The 23,038-nt window shown below is 45.8% G+C and overlaps 2 protein-coding genes across 4 annotated transcripts in view; one reads left to right on the forward strand and one right to left on the reverse strand.

Moving 5' to 3' along the window:
• The window catches only part of tbck (TBC1 domain containing kinase), a 35,808-nt gene extending 23,941 nt beyond the window's left edge, over window positions 1–11,867 (reverse strand). Inside the window, exons 1-12 of one of the 2 annotated variants that reach the window (XM_048999761.1) lie at window positions 11,782–11,867; window positions 11,066–11,273; window positions 10,204–10,276; window positions 8,802–8,916; window positions 8,603–8,676; window positions 7,221–7,362; window positions 6,780–6,840; window positions 6,325–6,386; window positions 5,133–5,194; window positions 4,711–4,859; window positions 2,561–2,699; window positions 1,757–1,856 (exon numbers count right to left, since the gene is read on the reverse strand). In XM_048999761.1, the coding sequence (XP_048855718.1) occupies window positions 1,757–1,856; window positions 2,561–2,699; window positions 4,711–4,859; window positions 5,133–5,194; window positions 6,325–6,386; window positions 6,780–6,840; window positions 7,221–7,362; window positions 8,603–8,676; window positions 8,802–8,916; window positions 10,204–10,276; window positions 11,066–11,258 (1,170 nt within the window). In that variant the 5' untranslated portion in view covers window positions 11,259–11,273; window positions 11,782–11,867. Of the gene's footprint in view, window positions 1–1,756; window positions 1,857–2,560; window positions 2,700–4,710; window positions 4,860–5,132; window positions 5,195–6,324; window positions 6,387–6,779; window positions 6,841–7,220; window positions 7,363–8,602; window positions 8,677–8,801; window positions 8,917–10,203; window positions 10,277–11,065; window positions 11,274–11,699 lie in introns of both variants that reach the window. The other variant, XM_048999762.1, reaches the window with a different exon arrangement.
• A 450-nt stretch (window positions 11,868–12,317) lies between these two features.
• aimp1a (aminoacyl tRNA synthetase complex interacting multifunctional protein 1a) lies at window positions 12,318–21,797 on the forward strand. 2 transcript variants are annotated; one of them, XM_048999764.1, is made up of 7 exons: window positions 12,318–12,462; window positions 15,249–15,382; window positions 16,503–16,616; window positions 17,328–17,489; window positions 18,440–18,642; window positions 19,996–20,164; window positions 21,547–21,797. In XM_048999764.1, coding segments are annotated over exons 1-7 (951 nt in total). In that variant the 5' UTR covers window positions 12,318–12,460; the 3' UTR covers window positions 21,714–21,797. The 2 variants fall into 2 exon arrangements, with proteins under 2 accessions (XP_048855721.1, XP_048855722.1); XM_048999765.1 differs by lacking the exon at window positions 12,318–12,462 and adding an exon at window positions 14,975–15,061.
• Window positions 21,798–23,038: the final 1,241 nt, after the last annotated feature.

Consider the following 23,038-nt stretch of genomic DNA (forward strand, 5'->3'; position numbering starts at 1 on the left):
TTCATAGTCATCTTTGACGTATTTTTCGTTTAATGACGCGCCAAAAGTTCTCTATAGGTGAAAGATGTGGAATGCAGGCAGGCCAATTCAGCACCCAGACTCCTCTCTACAACAGCCATGCTGTTGTAATAGCTGCAGTATGTGGTTTTGCATTGTCTTGCTGAAATACACAAGGTCTTCCCTGAAACAGACGTCCTCTGGAGGGGAGCATATGTTGCTCCAAAACCTTTATATACCTTTCAGCATAGTTCCTTCCAAAACATGCAAGCTGCCCATACCGTATGCACTTATGCACCCCCATACCATCAGAGATGCTGGCTTTTGAACTGAACACTGATAACACACTGGAAGGTCTCCCTCCTCTTTAGGCCGGAGGACACGGCGCCCTTCATTACCAACAAGAATGTCACATTTGGACTCGTCTGACCATAGAACACTTTCCCACTTTGAAACAGTCCATTTCACATGAGTCTCGGCCCACAGGACACGACGGCGCTTCTGGACCATGTTCAGATATGGCTTCCTTTTTGCATGATAGAGCTTTAGCTGGCATCTACAGATGGCACGGCGGGTTGTGTTTACCGACTGTGCTTTCTGGAAGTATTCCTGGGCCCATTTAGTAATGTCATTGACACAATCATGCCGATGAGTGATGCAGAGTCGTCTGAGGGCCCGAAGACCACGGGCATCCAATACAGGTCTTCGGCCTTGTCCTTTACGCACAGAGATATCTCCAGTTTCTCTCAATCCAGCTGAATCTTTTTAAACGTTCCTGCTTTTTCAGCCAATTGTTGCCCCTGTACCCGTAGCAGGCATCAAATTTGAAATGAGCTCATTTACTGGATAAAGGTGTACAATTTCCCAATTTGAACTTTTGTTATGTTATCTAGGCTCTGCTGTCAATACAATATTGGCTCATGTGATTTGAAAGTCTTTTAGTTTTCATTTTATTCAAATTTGAAGAACGTCCCAACTTTTCCGGAATTCAGGTTGTACCACGGCAACTGCCAGAGTAACTACCATGGTATATACTATGATCTTAATCTTAACAGGCACTATTACAGCATCAAAATATACAAGATTTTTGTTTTCATATAGTGCTGAGAACCTGTACTAGAGTAAGCAGTAAGTAATCTTATGTAGGGTGACCCTGTAAGGAGAACACTTTGAGCTACCTCAGATTTTACAAACTGCTTTAAAACTGAAAGGTTCCTGTACTTGGTTAAATAGTTCAGATCTTCTTTGACTGGTTTGTTTCCTTGATTGAAAGACTCATCCAGCCGTTTCACATTAACGTTAGTGACACGTGCAAGATTATAGGAGACTGACCAATCAGCATGCAGCGAGAACTCAGTACTTAAGTGAAATCCAGGTCCTTTTAATGGAAATGGTAGCTTACAAATCCCATACGAGCTCAAAATGTCCTCCCTGACATGGATTATCTAGTCAGCCCATCTTATGAAGGTTATGCGTCTATTTCTGCCAAGTCATGGACAGTGTCTAATAATCCCAGGTTAAATACTCCTACGGCAAAGAGGCATTTCTAGGATTCTAGGATTTTTTTAAAGTGGGCGGCGTAAAAGGGGCCAAAATTCATGCACCTGGGCCGACCTCATCATTAGCCAATGACTTGTTTTGAGTCTGCGAGTGACAGGGGAAGGGGCACTCCTGGGACCAATCGGATTTCAGCTGGGCCCAGTGGCCCCGCCATTGTACACGCCCCCGCTAAGAGAGCTAGCAAGAGTGATGAGCTCACGGTTTTGAGCTGGCTCAGGGACAGGGTGACGGTGGTGTCGTCCAGAAGGAAACTGCGGTCCCGCCCTCGGCCGAAGGACTCGCCATCCTCGAGGATGAAGCTGTGACGAAAGGAGATGGTATTTTAGTTATGAGAGAGGAGGAAGAGCGAAAGAAAACAAATGTACAGCTACTCAACCTCAGCTCCAGATCATGTTACTTAGCGACTCATGGTGCGTTCCATTTGCCCTCGGAACTCGAGCCGCACAGAGGATCCCGAGTTCAGAATCCAAGATGGCGGCCTTTACCAACAGAAGGGAAAGTTGTACTTTCATACTGTTTAAGCACGACTTCTCATTTGTGGCTTATTAAATCGGCCGCACACACTATACCGTCCAACTTATCTGTGGACATGTTATTTGACATGGCTCCATGGTATTGCTACTTCTATGGCAAATGGAACGCATCCGATTAGGCTTTCTCCGAGCTCTTAGCGGATGTGACGTAATCTCGACAACCGAAACTCGGATCCGAAGGCAAATGGAATGCACCATCACCCCCGCGTCACCCAAACACATGGCACTTTTAAAGAGCAGTAAACGGCTTTTGGTCGCTACATAATCAAGGACAGGTTTGTGATTTCCGACGTCCCACTGAAAAAGTAATTTTCCCAGTGTAGTGATCATTTCTGGCCATCAGGGGGCAAACCTCAAACTTTGGATGGTTTCAGTGGTGCTAAACTGCCGCAGTATGCAATTCCTCAAAAGGCTTAGAGACCCAGGACCCCCCCCCACCACAGGAGTCTGCAAGCAGGGGGAGAGCTTACTTAGGCAGCGTGCACACGGGGGGCTTGGACTGGATGATGCCCTTGTTGGTGAGCTCCTTCTCCAGGTCGCCCCCTGCCAGGCACCAGAGGTAATACACCTCGTCGATGGACCTCTCCGCCAGGTAGTCCTCCCTGTCATCTAAAGGAACACATCACATGGATTAAGGTTCTGGTTATTTATTTAATAATCGCCCCCCCCGCCCTCCAGTTTAAAAGTGATCTTTCGTGATTGACAAGTGTCTGACGGCCCAGAAAAGATTCACTAAATTAGGCATCTGAGAGCTACCAGAAGGGGGCAGTGGATATACAGTGCTCAGCATAAATGAGTACACCCCCTTTGAAAAGTACGAATGTAATCAGTAGCTCAATGAACAAAAGAATAACTTCCAAAATTTTCACAAGGCTGAGTTTTATTGAACACTTGTTTAACTCCATAACATGAAATTAAGGTTAATAATATAACTTAGATGACAAAATCTTCAGTTTTACTCAAATTGGTTGAAGCAAAAATGAATACACCCCACAACAAAAAGTACTACATCTAGTATTTTGTATGACCGCCGTGATTTTTAAGGACAGCACCAAGTCTTCTAGGCATGGAATGAACAAGTTGGCGACATATTGCAACATCTATCTTTTTCCATCCTTCAAGAATAACCTGTTTTAGAGCCTGGATGCTGGATGGAGAGTGATGCTCAACTTGTCGCTTCAGAATTCCCCACAGGTGTTCGATTGGGTTCAGATCAGGAGACATACTTGGCCATTCAATCACCTTCACCCTGTTCTTCTTCAGAAATGCAACAGTAGCTTTAGATGTGTGTTTTGGATCATTGTCATGTTGGAAAAGTGCACGACGACCAAGTGCATGGAGAGATGGCAGCATCTTCTCCTTCAGTATAGAGCAGTACATTGTTGAGTTCATGATACCATCAATGAAATGCAGCTCCCCAACACCAGCAGCACTCATGCAGCCCCACATAAGGACACTGCCACCACCATGCTTCACTGTAGGCACCATGCATTTTTCTTTGAAATCCTCACCTTTACGACGCCATACAGTTTTGAAACAAGTAGTTCCAAAAACAGGGATTTTTGTCTCATCACTCCAGAGTATAGAGTCCCAGTAGTCTTCATCTTTTTCCGCATGGGCCCTAGCAAATTCTAGGCGTGCTTTTTTGTGCATGGGCTTTAGGAGAGGCTTCCTTCGTGGACGATACCCATGCATGCCATTCCTCTGCAGTGTGCGCCGTATGGTGTCACGGGAAACGGTCACTCCAGTTTGGCTTTCTACTACTTTAGCTAACTGCAGTGAACTTGCATGGCGATTTTCTTCAACCCTTCTCATCAGCAGACGCTCCTCTCGAGATGTTAATTCCGTGGACGGCCTGGACGGCGCTGTAAGATCGTTGCACTTCCATCTTTCTTAAATTTTTGGATCACTTTTGCTACAGTATTTTGACTGATAGGTAAAGCTTTGCTGATCTTCTTGTAGCCCTCACCTTTTTTGTGTAAAGAAATGATTGCCTTTCTCAGATTTTGTGACATTTCTCTTCCATGTGGAGCCATTGCTGACAGCATGAAATGGGAAGGGCTTTTCTTTGTTAAGTAATGCCCTTTTATAGTCACCTGTCTGCTGGACACCTCTTAAATGAATCATTACACTCACCTGTGGTTGAATGCCTGTTAATTAGAATTTTGTAGTCTTAAGTGTGGCTTTTCTCCTAAGACTATAATTGGGGTGTACTCATTTTTGCAACATGGGCTTGAGTGAATTTGTTAGGAAAATCACTTTTTTGTGTGTGCAAATCAACAAATCTTGTTTGCAATCAATGGCCCACATTTGTGAGAGTATTTTGTAATATAGTATCTCATAGAAAATGTTGATTCTGAAAGGAAACTAAAGGTTTTCTGACAAATGTAGTGGGGTGTACTCATTTATGCTGAGCACTGTAAGTGTCTCTAAAAAAATAAAATGTACGTTTTTAGCTATCTTATTCTGATAGTGGCAACAGGTGTTTTATGTTCGTGCTGATGCTCCCTGCACATGGTCACATGCTCTACATTCATTGCTTATTTCCTGATCGAGGGCTTCCCCCTATCAGTTCAACCTCTGACCACCCCACCCCCCCCATGACCCTCTAGGCAGTAACCTTGGCAGAGTTTGCTGATGTCATCAGGCAGCTCCAGATGGGCACAGCGCAGGGAGGAGGAGAAGAGACCGACGGGCTTCCGGAAGGGCGTGTAGTGGATGGAGACCTCCTGGAACACGGGGTCCTTCAGAAGCTCGGCCGGGGTGGGCCTGCAGCGGAGGATGGGGGAGGAGGTTAGCGACTGGCTGGAGGTCTGAAGGCGTCTCAGCAGGCCGCAGAACATCTCCACCAGCCTGGCTATCATCCTCTTGCTAATCTGACCTTGCTGAGCTTCCTTAGTCCAAGAACAGTTCATGCATTTCCCCAGGACTGTGTTGTAAGCTCCAAGCCATCAATTAGCTACTCTGAACACAAACGTGATTTTACACTGGCTCAAATGGTCTACCCTCTGATGTCAAGCCGACGTGATGCCCCGTGGTTACCTTCCGGATGGGAGAAACGTCAGACACTTCCTTAGCAATGACAGAACATTTTCAGGCAGCTCCTGTAAAGCAAACCGAGTCGTCTTATTCATGCCTGAAGGTCCTTACAAAACCTCACAGCCAAAAGACTACATTACATTACACCACACACTACCATAGTACAAAACTGCTGACGGAACACTGTGGAATATTTGATTGAATTCTATTCATGAATGCATCTCTATTCCTTGACCTCTTATGAAGTACAGTGCTGTGAAGCAGGCAGAGGCCGACCCCTAGGCAGAACCAGTCAAATATCTGAACACACCTGCTCTTAACGCATTCATCTCTATTTCAGCTCCGCTATTCGGCTTACAGTAAAAGACCTTGAGGCAATGAAGTAATACATTTCAAATATTGCAACAACCAGAAGATGTGTTCAACATGTCAAAGTTTTCTCAAATTTTAGACTCTTCGAAATTTCTCTTCGATGACATCACTGCGGACTCTTGCCGTTCCTTCAGCCAGCTTCTAGATGCAGCCACCTGGGACGCTTCTCCAACAGTCCTGAAGGTGTTTCCCACAAGCGCTGGGCACCAGTTGGGTATCTTGCTCTTACTCTTTGATCCACCTCGTCCCAAACCTGCTCTTTGGTGGGGGGATTGTGGGGGCCAGGTCCTCTGTCACAGCACTCCATCTCTTTCCTTGTTACTACATAACCTCGAGGTGTGCTTAGGGTCATTATCTTGTTGAAAAACAAACAGATTTCCAGCAGGTGTGTCCAGACTTTTGACTGGAACTTTAGATTTGATGACTTACATAGATTGATAGATAGACAAACAAGACAGATTAGATCAGGGGTGTCGAACTGCAGTCCTGGGGGGGCAGAGCCCTCTGTAGCTTAGTTCTTTCCCTGTTCCACCACAAATGATTCAGCTGAAGAGCTGTATGTTAATTAGCACAAGGAGTTGAATCAGGTGTGTTAAATGAGGGGAAACCCAAAAATGTGCAGGGCTCCGGCCCCCCAGAACCGGAGGTTGACAGCCCTGGATTAGATAGACAGAGCGATTACAGGATGAAAGGCAAAGAATACAGAGTCAGAAGAAATACTAAATTTAAGGTACAAAGGAGAGCACAGAATGAATAAACATGGCTGAATGCGAGATATCAATTTAGCTAAACTGCACGTTAGACTGGGGTGAAAGACACCGACCTTGATGACCTCCAGGCAGCCGTGCTCCTCCGCCACAACCGTGACGATGTCGTCCACGCAGCCTGCGGGCCGCAGGGAGCCACGCGTGACTAAATGCACCATGCAAACCAGCACAGCTCCCACCATCGCAGGAAATAAACACCCCGCCCCCCCACCTCATTACCCATAACCCAAAGAGCGTCAGATCAGCACAGACCTGCCAACTCCCAAAACTTCTAACTGGAGTCAATTATCCACCCCCCACCCCATGACGGATGTGCCATAACTGCAAGATGATTGACTGCACACTCAGAACAAAGATGGCAGCAAGAAAGATTTTAATGAAGAGCTGGTAAACCAAGGACAACCAAAACAAACAAAAAAAAACACACCTCACATCGTGACTCCATTACGCATTCCGGAATGCCTCCGCGAAAAATAAATTATATTGTACTTTAAATGAGGAAAAAACTCACCCAAAGAAAGGATGAATTTTAATCTCTCGCTTATGTCAAAACTTTGCAAGAGCCGTCTGCCCTGTTCAGAGGGAAAGAAGAAAACCGGATTGGTTAGAGAGTCTAGAGACAGGCTTGAGTTACACTTTTACACAACTGGTGACCAGCAGCAGGACACAAGTTAACAGGTTAAGAGTCCTAAAGACACCGGCAGACTTGTGTAATCACCGTCAGAAGCGGTTTGAAAGGAAGCCTCTGAGAATTTTGTTATTTGCTTTTCCATGCCAAGGGCAACTAATAATAAAAAAACAGAGTGAACATACTTTAAGGCTTTCGCCCATTAATTTCTTATTTTCTCAGAAATCCTGACAGGTGCTTGATGTAAAGAGGAACACAAGAGCAGATTTCTCACGGCAGTCCTTCTCGACTGGCGACGTGCGAGTCGGTGACACGCCAACATACCACACACAACTCGAAGAGCAGGACGCCCAGCGACCACACGTCCACCTTGGGCCCGGAGCGGCGGGGAGGCTCCTTGTGGGAGGGGTCGCTGGGGTGGGACCAGCCCTGTGCGATGACCTCCGGAGCCAAGTAGGCGGGGTACCTGCATGTCAAGCACAGAGATCAGCCGCTGATCCCCGTCCCTGCTGCAGACCACAGGGGCTTCCAGGGCATGATGGCACCATCAGTCTGCTGGTCCCGGGTTTGGAACCGGCGACCATCTGATTACAGGCACATAATCATAACCCACAGGGCCGCACACCACCCATGAGATGTAAAACACCTAGATTTTTATAGAACACCTTTCAGCAGAGTCGCTCTACATGGGTATGCTATGATGCATTATAACATCACCAAGACAGAATATTACAAAAAAAAACAGGGAAAAGCGAAGACAAAAAAAGGAAAGAAAAGAAAGCCAGATGAGAACGGAGGAGAGGAACCAAAAACCCCCAAGTAGGGAGAAAAAAAAAAACGCTGGGGAGTCCAAGGTCAACTGGCTGAGGGTCAGTTGTAAACTGTGGTCAAGGTCAGTAAGTCAGATCTCCATGCCAGCCTGTATAGGGAAGCAGACTGAAGGCTGCACCCACAAATAACCAGATAAGCACACGTCCCACTGGGCGACGCACAGGCTCAGCCTCTACATCCTCATGCACATTTAATACGCATAGCAGGATACAAGGCAACCCGGCTGAAAACTTACTACACTGTGAGCCTCTTCACTCTACAATATGTCTGATGGAGCAGATGACCTGTTACACAACATCTGAGAAAACAGGGACAGCCAAACCGAGCAGCTAGGGGCCAAGGGCCTTGCTCAGGGACCCAACAACACAATCACCCTGATGACCCTGGGATTTGAACCAGCAACCTTCTGATCACAGGCACTGCATCCTAACTCACTGAGCCACACACCGTTAAACCCCCAATCCACCGCTCTAAACCTCATCACGAACCCTGGGGGGGCTGGCTCAGGATTAGGAAACGATTAAAGTCATTTATTACCTGAAATACGGATGGATTTCTTAATATCCAAGCAACAGATGTTAGTAAGACAACAAGAAAGACATATTTCATATTTCCTGTTTGTGATTCATTCTGAGAGGTATCCCTTTCACATCCCTCATTGTGAAATATTGATGTAACTTTAAGGCAAAGAGGAAGAGAAAATTACCCTGTAATCTATTATACTAATCCCGTCTTTGCCAAACATTTTCTAAGATGCCAGTGAAATACAGGCTTTTCACAGAATTGTCAGTGCTTTATCTTGGTCTAGCAGGATGGCCTCTCCTTCAGGGCCCTCCAATGGGCTTCAAGGTGGGAGGAGACAAACGACCTCTTACCCAATAGGGAAGTCCACATCCGCCCCGTGATCAGTCATGTGATACAGACCAAACTTGGCCAGTTTGACATTGCCCTAGGGGGAGACAGAGACAGGCAGAGGAACACACTCATAAATGTCTCCGATAATGGACCGCAGCCTGCCCGCCCGCCCCCCCCCCCTTTCCTCCCGCAAGGCAAAAGCTCATCTTCCTGCCTTACCTTACAGTCCAGGAGCACGTTGTGAGGTCCAAGTACTCTGTGCACAAGCCCGTCCTTGTTCAAAAAGTCCAGACCCTCCAGAACTTCATAGGCAATCTGCAGAACCTTCTCTGGGCTACGGAGGTCAAAGGTCAAAGGGAAAAGGTCAGAGCAGCTATACTCCACTTATATCGTAACCATCTAAAGATAAGGATCTAAAGTTTAGATCCTGGAAAACTAACTGCTGTTGTACCCTCAAATCAGGTATGTGATACAAAGGTACGATAATACAAAGCAATTTAATGTAATGTTATGAGCCATCTATCCTACTGCTGCAGGCTTGTGCTTAATATTGCATATTTAGACAACCAGACCCATCCTAATAAACCCGACTAAAACGTCAGAAGCTAACAACTCCCCTTCTCACAAATGGCATGGTGCAAGAAGAGAGCACTCAAAAAGTGCCATTTAGAAACCATGCAGACATAACGTCCGCTAAATACAGAAATACAACACAGCTGGAAAATGATTCTCTTCTACCACTAGATGGCAAGAACAGTACAATGCATCTGTGTTCTCCAACACTTCTGGAGAACTGAATAGGCACATTATAATGCATACCTAATTCCTGGGTGCTAAAAGGTGACCAGTGGCAAGAGTGCGGTTGTCATGGATACAGTAAACACCAGTACACTTACTCTTTCTATACAAGTTGCTCCTTCAATCAGGAGCAACGGATAAATCCAACATTTACATAAAGGGCGATTCTACACGTTACTGTAGCCAAAATAGTTTATTCTGCTTTTCTACATAATATGTGCATGTTGCATTGTACATTTCTGTTCTCCAGAAGCACTTTGACTTGATTCTTCCATCCATCCATCCATCCATTTTCCAAACCGCTTATCCTACTGGGTAGCGGGGGGTCCGGAGCCTATCCCGGAAGCTATGGGCACATGGATGGGGGGCCAACCCATCGCAGGGCACACTCACACACCATTCACTCACACGCGCATTCCTATGGGAAATTTAGCAACTCCAATTAGCCTCAGCATGTTTTTGGACTGTGGGGGGAAACCGGAGTACCCGGAGGAAACCGCACGACGACATGGGGAGAACATGCAAACTCCACACGCATGTGACCCAGGCGGAGACTCTAACCCGGGTCCCAGAGGTGTGAGGCAACAGTGCTAACCTCTGCACCACCATGCCACCCGACTTGATTCTTTACTTTTTTAAATTCATAGGAAGACTAGGAGACCCTATTTTATATTAATAACACATTTTTCAAAAATATAAACAATTTTCAGAACCAAACCACTGAGACTGACAAGCTAAAAATCTGACAATCATTCACTCATGCATGAAGTGGTCAATGAACAAAATTAGCCGTCATATTTTCGACAGGTTTTTTTTTTCTTACCTTACTGATTTACCCTGCTTCTGGAAATCTTCCAGGCTACTCTCATAGTGTTCAGCCACAACAATCAGCCTCTCTAGAAGGAAAAAGGAGAACATGACAAGTGCATATCCCTGAACTTCACCCACAAGCCCTCAAAGAAAAACGAAAGAGATACACTGAAAAATATGGATGGCTATTAAATACCACGACCAGAGAATTGACCAAAAACAGGAAACCATAAAAAAGATATGGGAAAAGTAATCCACATTAAAAAAAAAAAAAAAAACCTTGAAACGACTCTGCTTGTCACAATAAAATGCGTGCAAGTCCACTCTGGATAAACCTCGAATTCAAAAGAAACGGCCGGTTTCTCTCTTGTAAACAATGGCTCATGTTCATATTAAGATTGCTCCTGGGGAAACTTGAAGCCCCATTACTCAGAAAACACCACATCAGCCTCACACATCAAAGGGCACACAACCCTCAGCTTGCGCACTTCATGTCAAAGATGGTAAAATATCCCATAAATTTGTACGTAGGAGCTGAACACAGGAAAAACTGAGACTGAAGAGATATAGTCACACCTGTCCAACATTTCATGATTTGTCTAAGTTCAATAGCAGCCTATGTTTCTATAATGATTGCATTCATGTTTAAGGGGTGGTTTGAGTGGGGGTTTGTGGCTCAGTGAGGTCACTGTGCCTGAGATCGGAAGGTCATCAGTTCAAATCCCAGGGTCAACTGAGTGATGTCATCGTCGAGCCCCTGACGAAGGCCCTTAACCCCCAATTGCTCCAGAGACCGTCTGATCCTGCTTTCTCACGCTCCACCATCTTCCCCCAAACTGATGCCTACTGGTTGGCACGCTGAGGGCTGAGCGTACCGTGCTTTCCACGGGAAATGTCGACATACTGACAAAGCCGGGGGTGCGTTATGGTCTTCAGGATCTGGAAGCGGCCGAGGATCTTTATGGAGTTGGGGGTGAGGGGCAGGCCATTGCTCCCACAGACATCATGCGGGAGGGCAGAGGCGAAGAAGGTGAAGGCCCCCAGCTGGGCGTCCTTCAGGGGAAGCATGATGACAGCACAGTCCTGCAAAGTCATCACTGTCACTTTCAAAAAGTGCATGCAGTCTAATGCAGAGATTTGAAAGATCGCTTTAAATACCTATAGCACTTCATTTATTTTCTATACAGGGTTTGTGACTTCATCTGGTTTAACTATGCATTGGAAGTATGTTTCACGGAAGCATTTTTACATAAAATACATACGAACGAAAATTCCAGGAATATAATATAAGTGTGCGCCACCGTTTTACTCGCGGATGACCTTATAACAATAGTCTAAACTACGTCTAGGACCAACTATATTTTTGTTATACTACGCTTTCACTAACCCGATGAAATGCCATTCAAATGTGGTTTATATTGCATATAATAACGGGCAGTGCACACATGATAACAAAAAGGAACTAAAAAAGATAACACTTCATAGACCGCTTAATGTAATTCCAGTTACCTTTACAGAAAACCGTTCGTCATTAGCGAGATATCTTAACTGATTTATTTACTCATTCATGACTTCGTTACAGAGTCTGTACCTGTCTTTAGTTTTCGCTTCCTCCTACAACAGCTGCTACGCATGCGCTGACGCGAATCTTGACGTCATATCGCTGCGCCATTTACCCTGTCTCTATTGGAATGAGAAGTATTTTAAGATCACCAATAACACGCCCAGTTATTATTATAAGTATTTCAGGAGTGTTTGTAACAACCACAAGTTTTTCCGTATCTGACGCATCAGTTATTTATAACTATAGCTATTTATAATGTCTGATGCAATTTGTGACAGTCTTACATTATATTCGAGATACTTGAAATTATAAGGCGAAATGAAATGCTTTATTTTAAATACTAGGAAATCACAGCCAGTGGCAAAGAAAAATTGCGTATAATAAATCATTATACGGTTGTTTGAACTAACTAGTCTAGTTGAAAGTTCTAGCTATAAATTTGAGACGACCCTTTATTTGCCTTAATTTTAATCTAGTGTTCAAGCTGTTCATGACGTTTCCGTAACACTCAGAGTTTACGTTTCTTTTTGTAATGCATTAATTTAGTTCATTATTTATTTTTATTTGTTAGAATGGATGAACGTAATTGAAAAATAGTGATGAAATTTAACAGTTAATTCAGGCAGAACACGGGCAGCCCTGTCAAACACCTCTCTTGTCTTTCTTTGCTGGGTTCCGTGAAGCGTGTGTGTGCCGGTGCAGTTTAATGTAAGTAATACGCGAAACAAAATGTATTAATGTCAGCCTTCATAAGCAGACTAAATTACTCCTTGTAACTCCTTTTCACTTATTTCATGGTGTGTGTTTTTGTAGTTTTATTGAAGGTTTATTCTTTTCTGGAACTTGTTGTGGTATCACCATGCGGAATTTCTTGGACAAACCTTTAACTCCATGTAATGGACATTACTTAGGAAAAATGTTCATAAAGCCAGATCACAGGCCATGTAAGCAAAAGCAGTGGTGCATTCATCCAAAAGTATTTCGGGTTGATCTTAAAAGAGACTAAATAGCTAGTGAAAAATATGTTTTTATGTTAGCCCATTTTAGATAAATATTAAGTCATGTTTTTTTATTGATTCGCTTGAATTGAATTTCTTTCAGAAAAATTTTACTAGATAATATTTACTAGATGGGCATTTTTTTTACTTGTAATGCAACTGTTATTATTGAATAATAATCATTTTTGTATCAAACTGATGGCAAAATTAATAGACGGAGTTAGTGTGTTATTGGGATGAAGGGGTGTCGCTAAACGTATTTGAAAAGTAAACGTTTAGTGGTTTTCGTCCATGGGGACTGCATTCATCCAATATGTCACCGGCACGTCTGATCTATATCAGTCAAAACTGAAACGGGTAAATGGTTCCGTCTATCCTTAAACTGAGGACTAAAAACTGGAGCAATGTGATAGGAATTTTAAAAAGTGCTCTACATTTATTATTTTTCTACAGTTTCTCGAACGTAAAATGTGAAAGAGTACAGATCTTTGTCCAATTCTCTATAGGGAAAAAATCTTTTGAGCTGCGGCGAACTAAATAGGAATATAGACCTGAACCACTTTATCAGTTTTTAGTCTAAAACCTTGGGGGGTAGCTGTTGTGGTACCCCCGAGAGTAACCAATGCAAACTGTAGCAGTAAAAATACCCTCCGGCATTGAAACGGTACGTTCGCTAAAAAATACAGTAATAAAGAAGGCGACGCAGTCAGAATCATCTAGAGCAGAATCTTAACCGCAAAGAGCCGGCGTGTATGCAGGCTTTTAGGATAATCTTTAGGTGAGCTGTTCAAACCCAGACGTGAGGACTCTTCAGCCAATCAGTCCTCTAATTACTTATCATCTTGTTCTGTTTTCTGCTTATTCTTGGTTGACCATCTTGGTGCCAGTTGACACCAGAATTTCCACATATTATTTTCTGCTGAGACTTTTTTTAATTAGCAGGATTCTTTAACAAAAGCAAAAGAATCGTTCGCAGTAATAGCTGCCATACACATCCGAAAATGATTAATTTATAGGCTAGAATGTTGCGAGTTATTAAGGGGATGTAAGACTTTCAACAGCTGCTGTGTCCCATCTTCTCTGTTAGTCTCTGCTTAGGAGAAATATGATTATTGCTAAATGTTTATTGGCAAAAAAGGCTGACTGTAACACGTGAAGCAAGACAAAGTGTTAAACTGGATATATTACGTTTTTTTTTTTTTTATTTACAAACTCTCTGCTTGCACCATTTTTAAAAGCTACATTAAGTACTGAAATCTCTGAAGGACCTGCTGTTTAATCGCTTTTATTGGCCACACTTACAACAAGTGGAAGCAGCTCACCCTCTGGTCCTGTTATTTTTCTCCCCGGGGGGGGGTTTCTGGGCCATGATGGACTCGTGTAAACAGCTGTGTGCGGTCAGGACGTTTCAGGGCAACGTTAAACAATGGTGGCTGTGGGAGGAGCCCTGCTGCTGGGGTCCTGCCCCTTTTCCAGGGGCCGCTGTCGGGGACGTGCATCCACTGCAGGCCCGGCGAAGAGGCTCCGGCGTTTCGGGAACAAGGGAAGGCTTTGATGGTCGATATTATCAGCTCCAGCTTTCGTATGTTTCCAATTTCCCCATGTGAACTTTGGACTTTTTTCATCCTGTGCCAGTCTTCCTCCTCCGGCACCATGTGAGAGACGTTCCCCTTGCCGTCTCTCCCCCCCCCCCCCCCCCCCCCGAATAAGCATCCACTACCACCCAGGCTCAGTCCACTCCTGACCTATAGTAACTGGTGAGCAGCTGGTTGCTGAGCGATGTCGCCCTCGGAAACGGGCACCGGCAGAGGTGACTTGGCCCTTGGTTCACGTGCATTTTAATGTTCAGCCTGTTATTTCTTTTGACGGTTATTTTTCTATTTTGCTTCAGTTCTCAATTTTCACATACCGATCTTACCAGCTTGGCTTTTCCTGTACCTTCACCACATTTGTAAGCAGCAGTACTACAACTCCGTTCATGTCAGCCTCAGCTTCAAGTTAAAAGCAGAATGTCTGCAGGCCAGTTCGAAGACATATACAGTATGTCAAATATTCAGTGCAGGGTTGCCAACTCAGACACGTCTGAGACTCACGCAAGAAATCTTACAGCAAATCTATATTATTCCATTATAAACCTACAATTCGCTACATCAAAAGCGTCGGGGCAGTTTGCAAACCCTACGGACTATTTACAAGGTAATAAAACTTGTATACATGTACATGTGTGCGCAGTGTGAAAATTGAAAATCTATCTCCAGCCAGCGGACCGAAGTTGACATCCCTGCGAACGTATTCCCAAAGTGGAACTTTTAAGTAGAGGGATTGTGAATATTCGTTACCGGTTGCTAACTAATCGTTTCACTGCCATTTAATAAGCTACCTAATGTAACATTCAGGAACCTGAACATTGGAGAGGGTTTGAGCGGGTGAGACCGGAGGTGGAGCACGTTCGATGTTCTCAGCGTTCCGCTGATCTGCCACCACTCTGTGCATTAGGTTCCTGGCCCGCTCCTTCTTCAGGATGTCAGGCCACACCCCGTCCCTATCCAGGCTGGAACAGAGGGCTGCCGAGGCTGACCAGATCATCGAGTACCTCAAACAGCAGGTCCAGCTGCTCAAAGACAAAGCCAGTGAGATGCCGTCATCTGGGACCAGTCCCTGAAAACACACAGTCTAGTAGAACCTGGACAGGAAGACAGACCATGTGCTTTGTGGTGTTAGTACTACCCAGAGAGCTTTTTAGTTTAATAACTATATTCAGGTTAGTTTTGGTTGCATAAAAGGAAAAGTGGGTTTATGTGACCTGACATTATATGGACAATTGGGACACACCTCTTAGTGACTGAATTCTGGTGTTTCATTCAGACCAATTGCCACAGGTGGATAAAATCAAGCACGTAATTATGCAGTCGGGTTTACTGTGAAAGAATGGGTTGTTCTGAATTGCTTAGTGAATTCAAGTGTGGTGCTGTCATGGGATGCCACCTTTGAATAAATCGACTTGTGAAATTTCTTCCCTGTTAGATATTCCATGTTCAACTATAAGTGGAATTATTGCAGTTGGAAGTGTTTAGGAACAACAGAGACTCAGCCACGAAGTGGCAGGGCGCGTAAAGTAACAGGGCGGGGTCACTGAGTCCTGAGGCGCGTAGTGTGTAAAAGTCGCCAACACACTGTTGAGTCAATAACTGTAGAGTTCTAGTCTTCCTCTGGCATTAACCACAGCACTGAAACTGTGCTCCAGGATCTTCATGAAATGGGTCTCCATGGCCGAGCAGATGCATGCAAGCCTCACATCACCAAGCACAATGCCAAGCGTCGGATGGAGTGGTGTAAAGCACATCGCCACTGGAAACGCGTTCTGTGGAGTGACGAATCATGCTTCTCTGTCTGGCTGGGGAAATGGGGAAATCTCCCGCAGAGACACTTCAAAGTCTTGTGGGAAACCATCCCAGAAGAGTGGCAGCTGTTATAGCAGCAAAGGGGGGACCTACACCATACTGATGCTTTATTCCGGATTTAGAATGTGATGTCATGAACGTTTCTGTTGGTGTCATGGCCAGATGCCCCAATACTATTGTCCATATAGTGTAAGTAACCCAGGATAGTCACTAGCTGTTGTGCTTCTAATTGTTCTTACAGAGAAAACTAGTGAGGGAATGTTTTGAGCATTGGAGGGAGCTGGAGATGCAGTTTGGTGCTTGTGGCCTCGCGAGTGGGAGGATGCTGAAGGGAGCTGGTTACTGTCAGTCTCACAGGCCACTCAGCGGGAGGAGAAGAAGCTTCTGGTGGAGAATTCCAGGCTGAAGGAGGAGATCGAGGAGCTTAAGAAGCAGCTTCTGGAGAAGGAGAGGCAGAGAGGAGGTAGGCCCCGCATCCCTTTGCTGGTGTGATGAGCCCCCCCACCCCCACCCCACCCGAAGCGGGGCAGGGCCTATGCACTAATCTGCCCTTGGCTCCATCTGACCTATCAGGTGAACCCATCCTCTGATCAGTTGCCAGGTAACTAGCAGAGGTGGAAAGTTCACGTTCAGGAAGTACAAGTCCAGGCCATGATTTTGTTTTAACCAATCAGTTGATTATAAAGAGTTACATTCAGAGAGTACTCAACTGTTCGGTTGAAACAAAATCATGGTCCAGATTTTGACTTTCTAGACCTGTACTTTCCACCTAACTAGCAGCCATGTGACACAGGAGCTTTTCCAACCATACGCCCATAGGCGGTGCCTCTTCACTGGTGCGTTTTTTTTATTTGCATTTATCGCTGGCTGTTTGCGTGGCACCGGGGACGCTTTAAGGACACTACAGAGTGAGGTAACTAACACAGACAGGTTTCTGGGGGCTGAAACCGGTGCAGGCCGGATGAGGACGGGTCCCCGACAGGAATAAGAGCACCAGCGTTAAACGTGGGGTGTATCCCAGGCTGGCTCTGATTTTTATCAGTTTGAAGTTCCCATAAAGACGGGGGTGTGATTTTCTCATCTGGATGTTTATTGGTGTCTGTCGGCAAACGGCAGCCATGAATGAACCTACGTATGTTCAGGTGACATTTCTGTTTATCGCCTAACCCTTCAGTGGCGGATGTAGCAGTGCCCACGGAAAGCAGCCACGCCCCATGTACCCCGTCGGCCCCCACGAAGTCCTCCGCCCCTGCCGTTCCTAAGGCTTCCGCCGACCCCCAGAGGGACACCACCCCCAAAAACTCAGAGGGCAAGAAGAAGAAGCCTGAAAAAGCAGGTGGGGCGGCGCGGCACAGCGTGGCGCACACACCAGCAGGCGGCCGCCGTCGGCTGTCTTCAGGACTCTGGCTCGAGGACTCTGTCCGAATATTTGGGCCCCACTGTCATTTTTAAAGGGGCTCCCGTGAAAAATAAAAGCACTGCTTCAGCGCCATTTCAGATTAAATTAAATGGGTTTCCATTTTATTCAGCTGAATAAATATAAGTAGTCAGACTGCTTAGGGACATCAAATCCAACTCCCAGCTGGCATGTCGCCTCAATTAAATCATTCCTCTGTGTTTTTTATTTTATTTTATTTTAAACCCAGCCCCCATGACATTTTGGCTTTTAAGTCACACGAAGGAGGTGCAGGCAAGTAATATCTGGATTGAGTCTCCAGTATTCATCCCAAAGAGATCTGATTGGCTCTCCGTTGGTCACGTGACGTCGACACCTTTTGTCAGTTTCCGCTTGTCAGCGGCTCCTCTCACCCAAAGCCTTAAACCTGCTGTTAAATGCATGGATCTGACTATCCGTCTTTTATCTTTTTTTCTTTAAGTCTTTTATAAAGGGGTTGCCATGGCCGTACTCTCTGTTCTAGTTTAAAATTGAATTTGTCAGGCTGATCAAAAGTCATCCGAGATTATTTAATTCCTACGTGACCTATTAGAAAATGAATCTTTTTTTTTCCCAGTGCTTTTAATAAAAAAAAAATCCTTTGAACAACTAAATCAAAAGTGGGGCAGATGCTAAACACATAAATCAGGCTGGGTATATATATATATATATATATATATATATATATATATATATATATAAATACAAATACTGATTTGTACAATAGTCATCTGATCTGCCAAAGCCAGTGCAGGAATGCAGTGACTTGCCAGTGACTAACTTTCCCTGATTGCTGGAGCGTGCCAGGGGAACAGATGTAATCACAGTTAATGTGCCCGTTTCCGGCACAGGAGAGAAGAAGGAGAAGAAGCAGACGACAGCGGAACCGGAGACCCCCGTGGACGTGTCTCGCTTGGACCTGCGTGTGGGCCGCATCATCGGTGCCCAAAAGCACCCGGACGCCGACGCACTGTACGTGGAGCAGGTGGATGTGGGCGAGGCCGCACCGCGGACTGTGGTCAGCGGGCTGGTGAAGCACGTGCCCCTGGAGCAGGTACTGCACCGGCGGTCACAGCTGGGTGGGTGGGGCTGACAGCTGCATCTTATTGTCGATCTTTACATCTGTGGCCGTTGTGCTTTCAGACCGAAATTTTAATCCTTCTAGCCCTGTTTCTGGCTGCCACAAGTGTGTGTGTGTTTTTAAAAGCAGTTCATTAGGTGTTCATGGCAGCAATTACTTTAAAAAAACAAAATCTGATGGTTCATAGAGGATAAAATTAGACAGAGGGGCAAATACCAAAACGCATTTGATGATCAAAGACGGGAAACAACAGGGAATCCCGCCTCCTGTGTGAACTAAGGTAACAGCCCAGCATAGCGGCCTGCTGTGTACTGACACAGAAGATTATAGACCATATTAACCTGTAACGCTGCAGAAACATCGCTGTATATAACTCCCCCGACCTGCAGGTGGCGACCTGCCAAGCTGGTCCCTCTTCCCCTGAGCTGCGTGTGGTTCCCCTGTGGTTCACGTGCCATCTTTATACTCACAAGCTGCCTCCTTCCTCCATCTCTGTGCCTCTCGTTTCTTTTCATGTCTTTAAAGAATTTGGAAAAAAACCTCAGAACACAAAGGACCCGCCCCCCCCCCCCCCATTCATTTAATGTGGCAAACAACTGCGATATTTCAGCGTAGAACAATAAACCTTAAAATATAGTATTTCATTTTGAGACTGCACAGGAACAAAACTTTGACAATAAGGAAAGTGTTCTCCCCCCCCCCAGGAAACCGTTCTCCCCTCTCTACATTACTGTGACCCCCCCCCCCCCCCCCCCCCCCCCCGGGATTTCCCAAATGCACCAGTAAGCTTGCTGGGCCCATAGATGCTCTTTTTTTAGAAACTTATGGTTTTCTATTAATCCTCCCCCAGTACTTGTAGGGTGTGAAAAACAGGCTTGATTGCGACATTCCTTCCTCCCGCTGCAGGACATGTATTAGTCTTTGATTGGTGGAAACTCTTATTGTGGGACTCCTCAGCCGTTGCCATCTCATCCACATCTTGAGCTGGGGAGAATTGCTTTTGTGTGTGGGGGTTTACAGCCCAGAATTCCAAGCGGCGCTCTTGATCACTCTATAAAGATGCTAGCGGCGCTTTTTCCGATAAACACCGGCATCAGTAAAACACCGTCGATTCCAAATGCCACAGCTGTGTTCTGAGGATGGGTGTTAACCAGCAGGTCAGTGCAGTGTATCAGGTCATGTCGGGGGGGGGCCTTATCTTCCTGTCCAGGGTGCCCCCTGCTCCTTGCCTTGTGATTCCTGAGTAGAATGAGTAGATGTGTGATTAGCTTGATTGAGAAACCTGTCATGAAGTCACTGGCCTTCTTTTGTCGTCTTTCGGTGAAGATGCAAAACCGTATGGCGGTCCTACTTTGCAACCTGAAGCCGGCTAAGATGAGAGGCGTCGTTTCCCAGGCCATGGTGATGTGCGCCAGCTCGCCAGACAAAGTGGAGATCCTGGACCCGCCCCCTGGCTCGTTGCCGGGAGACCGCATCACCTTCCAGGGTTTCCCCGGTAACACACGCCCCCGTCCCCATTGCCTGCAGAAGTGAATGTGTTAACACTGAGATGAGTAGAACGTGCCTGAAGTTCGCCTCATGCGATGAAACGGAGCTTAACTCATCCCCCAGGGTGCGATTTTAAAAAAAAAAAAAATTCTGTCCAACAGCATTACAGAAATAAATTCCAGCACGACAATTCCGCTACTCCAAAGGAACGAATGAATAAATAACAATGAAAAAAAACTAATAACTTGAGTTTTCTCAAGTCTTTTTTTAATTACTGAGGGAATAAATTCTTCCTTGAAAAGCCCCAGCTGGTTCATGTTTTCTCACCTATTTTTTTACATGCTTGTTTTTATTTGTCCTTCACGCATCAGTGTGGCTACATTTCTGGTTCACGATGCTGAAGTTTGAACCAGTTGCCGGCGAAGCAGTTAAGTGAAGTTTAAAGCGAATGTGACTGATTACATAGCCGCCATCCGGAGGGTCAAGCTCCGCTTTCCTCCAAAAAACAGCAGGCAGCTTTTGGCTTGAGCTACTTTTTATTGTTATTATTACGGCTGCAGCTAGGGACTCGTTCACGGCCCTTTCAAAGGGGCCGAGCCTCTCGTTTTCATGTTTTGGCTGAACGGCGCGCTCCTTAAACGCCCCGCAGTGGCAGTGACTTCTGAGGGCAGGGCCGTTTGTGGCACTGGCCACTGCCTTTTGACCCGTGGATCCATTATCTCTCTCCATCAGAGTAACCCCAACCTTCCAAACTGACATCTTTACCTCTTCAGTGGGATTTACTTGCACAGAAATGTTCTGCAGGCAGAAGGGAAAATGATTAGTTTGGAGAGATATCCAATCAGATTGTAGAGGAAGCAGGACCAACCAATCAGATGTCTTGGTCCCGCCTCCTGCAATTGGTGGAGAGGTAACCAGTCATTTTTCCTTCTGCCCTCAGTACATTTTTGTGTGCGTAAAACTCCCTTGAGCTTTATTATCAATCTCTTCAGTCTGACTTTCTAGTAAGCAGTCAGAACATCAGTCCTCCAAAATGGTCACCAAATGCAGGTACCTTATTTTTTTTAAAGCTGATTTCCACTGGATAATGATTAAAGCAACAGAGAGGCGTAGGTGAATGAAATCATCCTTACCTCCTCCGCCACACACTGCTCACTTTTGGAATTGTCTGGAATTTTCAGAAGTGCTTGATCGTATGTATTTGAATAGCATTACAGATCTGTCTTCATGAAGCTTTTGAGGGAGCAGTCCTGCTAGGTCTTCTCTCTTTCAGCTCGAAAGCTGTTGTGGGAGTGGCATCATGTTGATTGACGTCCACCAATTGTTTTAGCGGGCGATTGTAATCTGCAAACATCTGGAGGTTCTGATCTGGTTCTCCTGCCTTCGTAGGGGAGCCTGACAAGGAGCTGAACCCCAAGAAGAAGGTGTGGGAGCAGGTGCAGCCAGACCTGCAGACCGACGGCCAATGCGTAGCCACCTACAAGGGTGCCGCCTTCGAGGTCTCCGGCAAAGGCATCTGCCGGGCCCAGACCATGACCAACAGCGGGATCAAGTAGGACGAATCCGGAAAACACACACGGAAGGTCGATGGTGCCGATGAAGAATTGCTGAGGAAGAATAAAGTTCTTGCTGAAGTCAAACTGCATCGGACGTAGTCTTTGTTGCTCGCCATCAGAGGTTGAACCTGTTGATTTTGTGAAGAACATCATTACATGTGAAGATCCTTCCATCATCTCACCACTTATTCCTCTCAGGGTCACAGGGGCGGGGGCTTGGAGGTCACCTCATCGCGAATGCTAATGTTATGTATTATTGGTTAATTGATGCTTTTAGTTATTCCCATTAACTCTGTGTTTTAAATCTTGGGTTGACACCCCACCAATATTGTTCTAGAACCAGATCATACAGCCTTCAGGTAACAGATATTGTATCTAACGTATGTCACATGGACCAGATGACCTCATAAGGAGGGCTGCACGTTTCCTGCTCTGTGAGTTTAAGAATGAATACCTCCATACTCATCACGGTACCCTGGGCAGGATGATCTCCCGCTTTGTGGTCGCGAAGCTACACAAGCTTCACAATAATGAAGGCGGTGCCTGTGGCACCGTGTGCTGGCGTTGCGTCGAGACACACACACCTGGCATCTCCCAACCAGTCATGTCATGGCCGGCAACCTTCTTGGCTGATTGATGTGTCTGAGAACCCCTCCCCCCCCCCCCCACATTGCGTGTGTCTAATGCATCGGGCAAAGCGGACACTACCGCTGAGTTTGAACTTCCGCAGCCTTGCAAGAGAGGTGTGGATTTATGATCACTTCTGAAAGTCCTCTCTGCCAGCCCCACTATTCCAGAAGAACAAGGCCGCAGAGACGTCTAGGTTCTCATCTAGATGTTTAATAATCCCTTTTGAAAATATTGTTCTATCCCGGTGGTTTAGTGATTTATATTTGTCCTCTATTCAAAACACATGTGACGATTCCAGGCCGGCTTATTTTCAGTCCTGTTTTCTATTTATCTTTTACTCTCGTGCCCTGGTTCCTAGTTTTTACTCCTGTTTCCCCCCAGCAACATTCGAAAAATATGCTTCCATGGCAGAGGAACGCCCCAGATTCATGAACGCTTCACATGCTGTCACTGCAGCCGGCCTCCAGATCGTGGTCCAGGCCGAAGCTCGGCTATCCTTGACCGCGGCACTCAGAGGTGTGTGCGACTGTGACGGACGGCGACGTGAAACAGGACACACGATCGCCTTATGGTTTCGATATTTGAAAGGATGGGAGCGACACGGCATAAAGGAAGCGTCAGTGCGACCGGGCCGTGCGGCGGTCGCCATGGCAACGGGGTTGACCGCGCAAATCCATGCGTCTCGCCTGAACTTT

The sequence above is a fragment of the Brienomyrus brachyistius genome, unplaced genomic scaffold, assembly GCF_023856365.1.
Source record: "Brienomyrus brachyistius isolate T26 unplaced genomic scaffold, BBRACH_0.4 scaffold47, whole genome shotgun sequence".
In the NCBI taxonomy this organism is placed as follows: domain Eukaryota; kingdom Metazoa; phylum Chordata; class Actinopteri; order Osteoglossiformes; family Mormyridae; genus Brienomyrus; species Brienomyrus brachyistius.

What these genes read in the sequence shown, in the direction of transcription:
- aimp1a (XM_048999764.1), top strand. An exon ending in GAAGGAGAGGCAGAGAGGAG is followed by an intron (nt 16,617 to 17,327) that starts GTAGGCCCCGCA and finishes CTAACCCTTCAG; the next exon opens with TGGCGGATGTAGCAGTGCCC. An exon ending in CACCTTCCAGGGTTTCCCCG is followed by an intron (nt 20,165 to 21,546) that starts GTAACACACGCC and finishes CTGCCTTCGTAG; the next exon opens with GGGAGCCTGACAAGGAGCTG.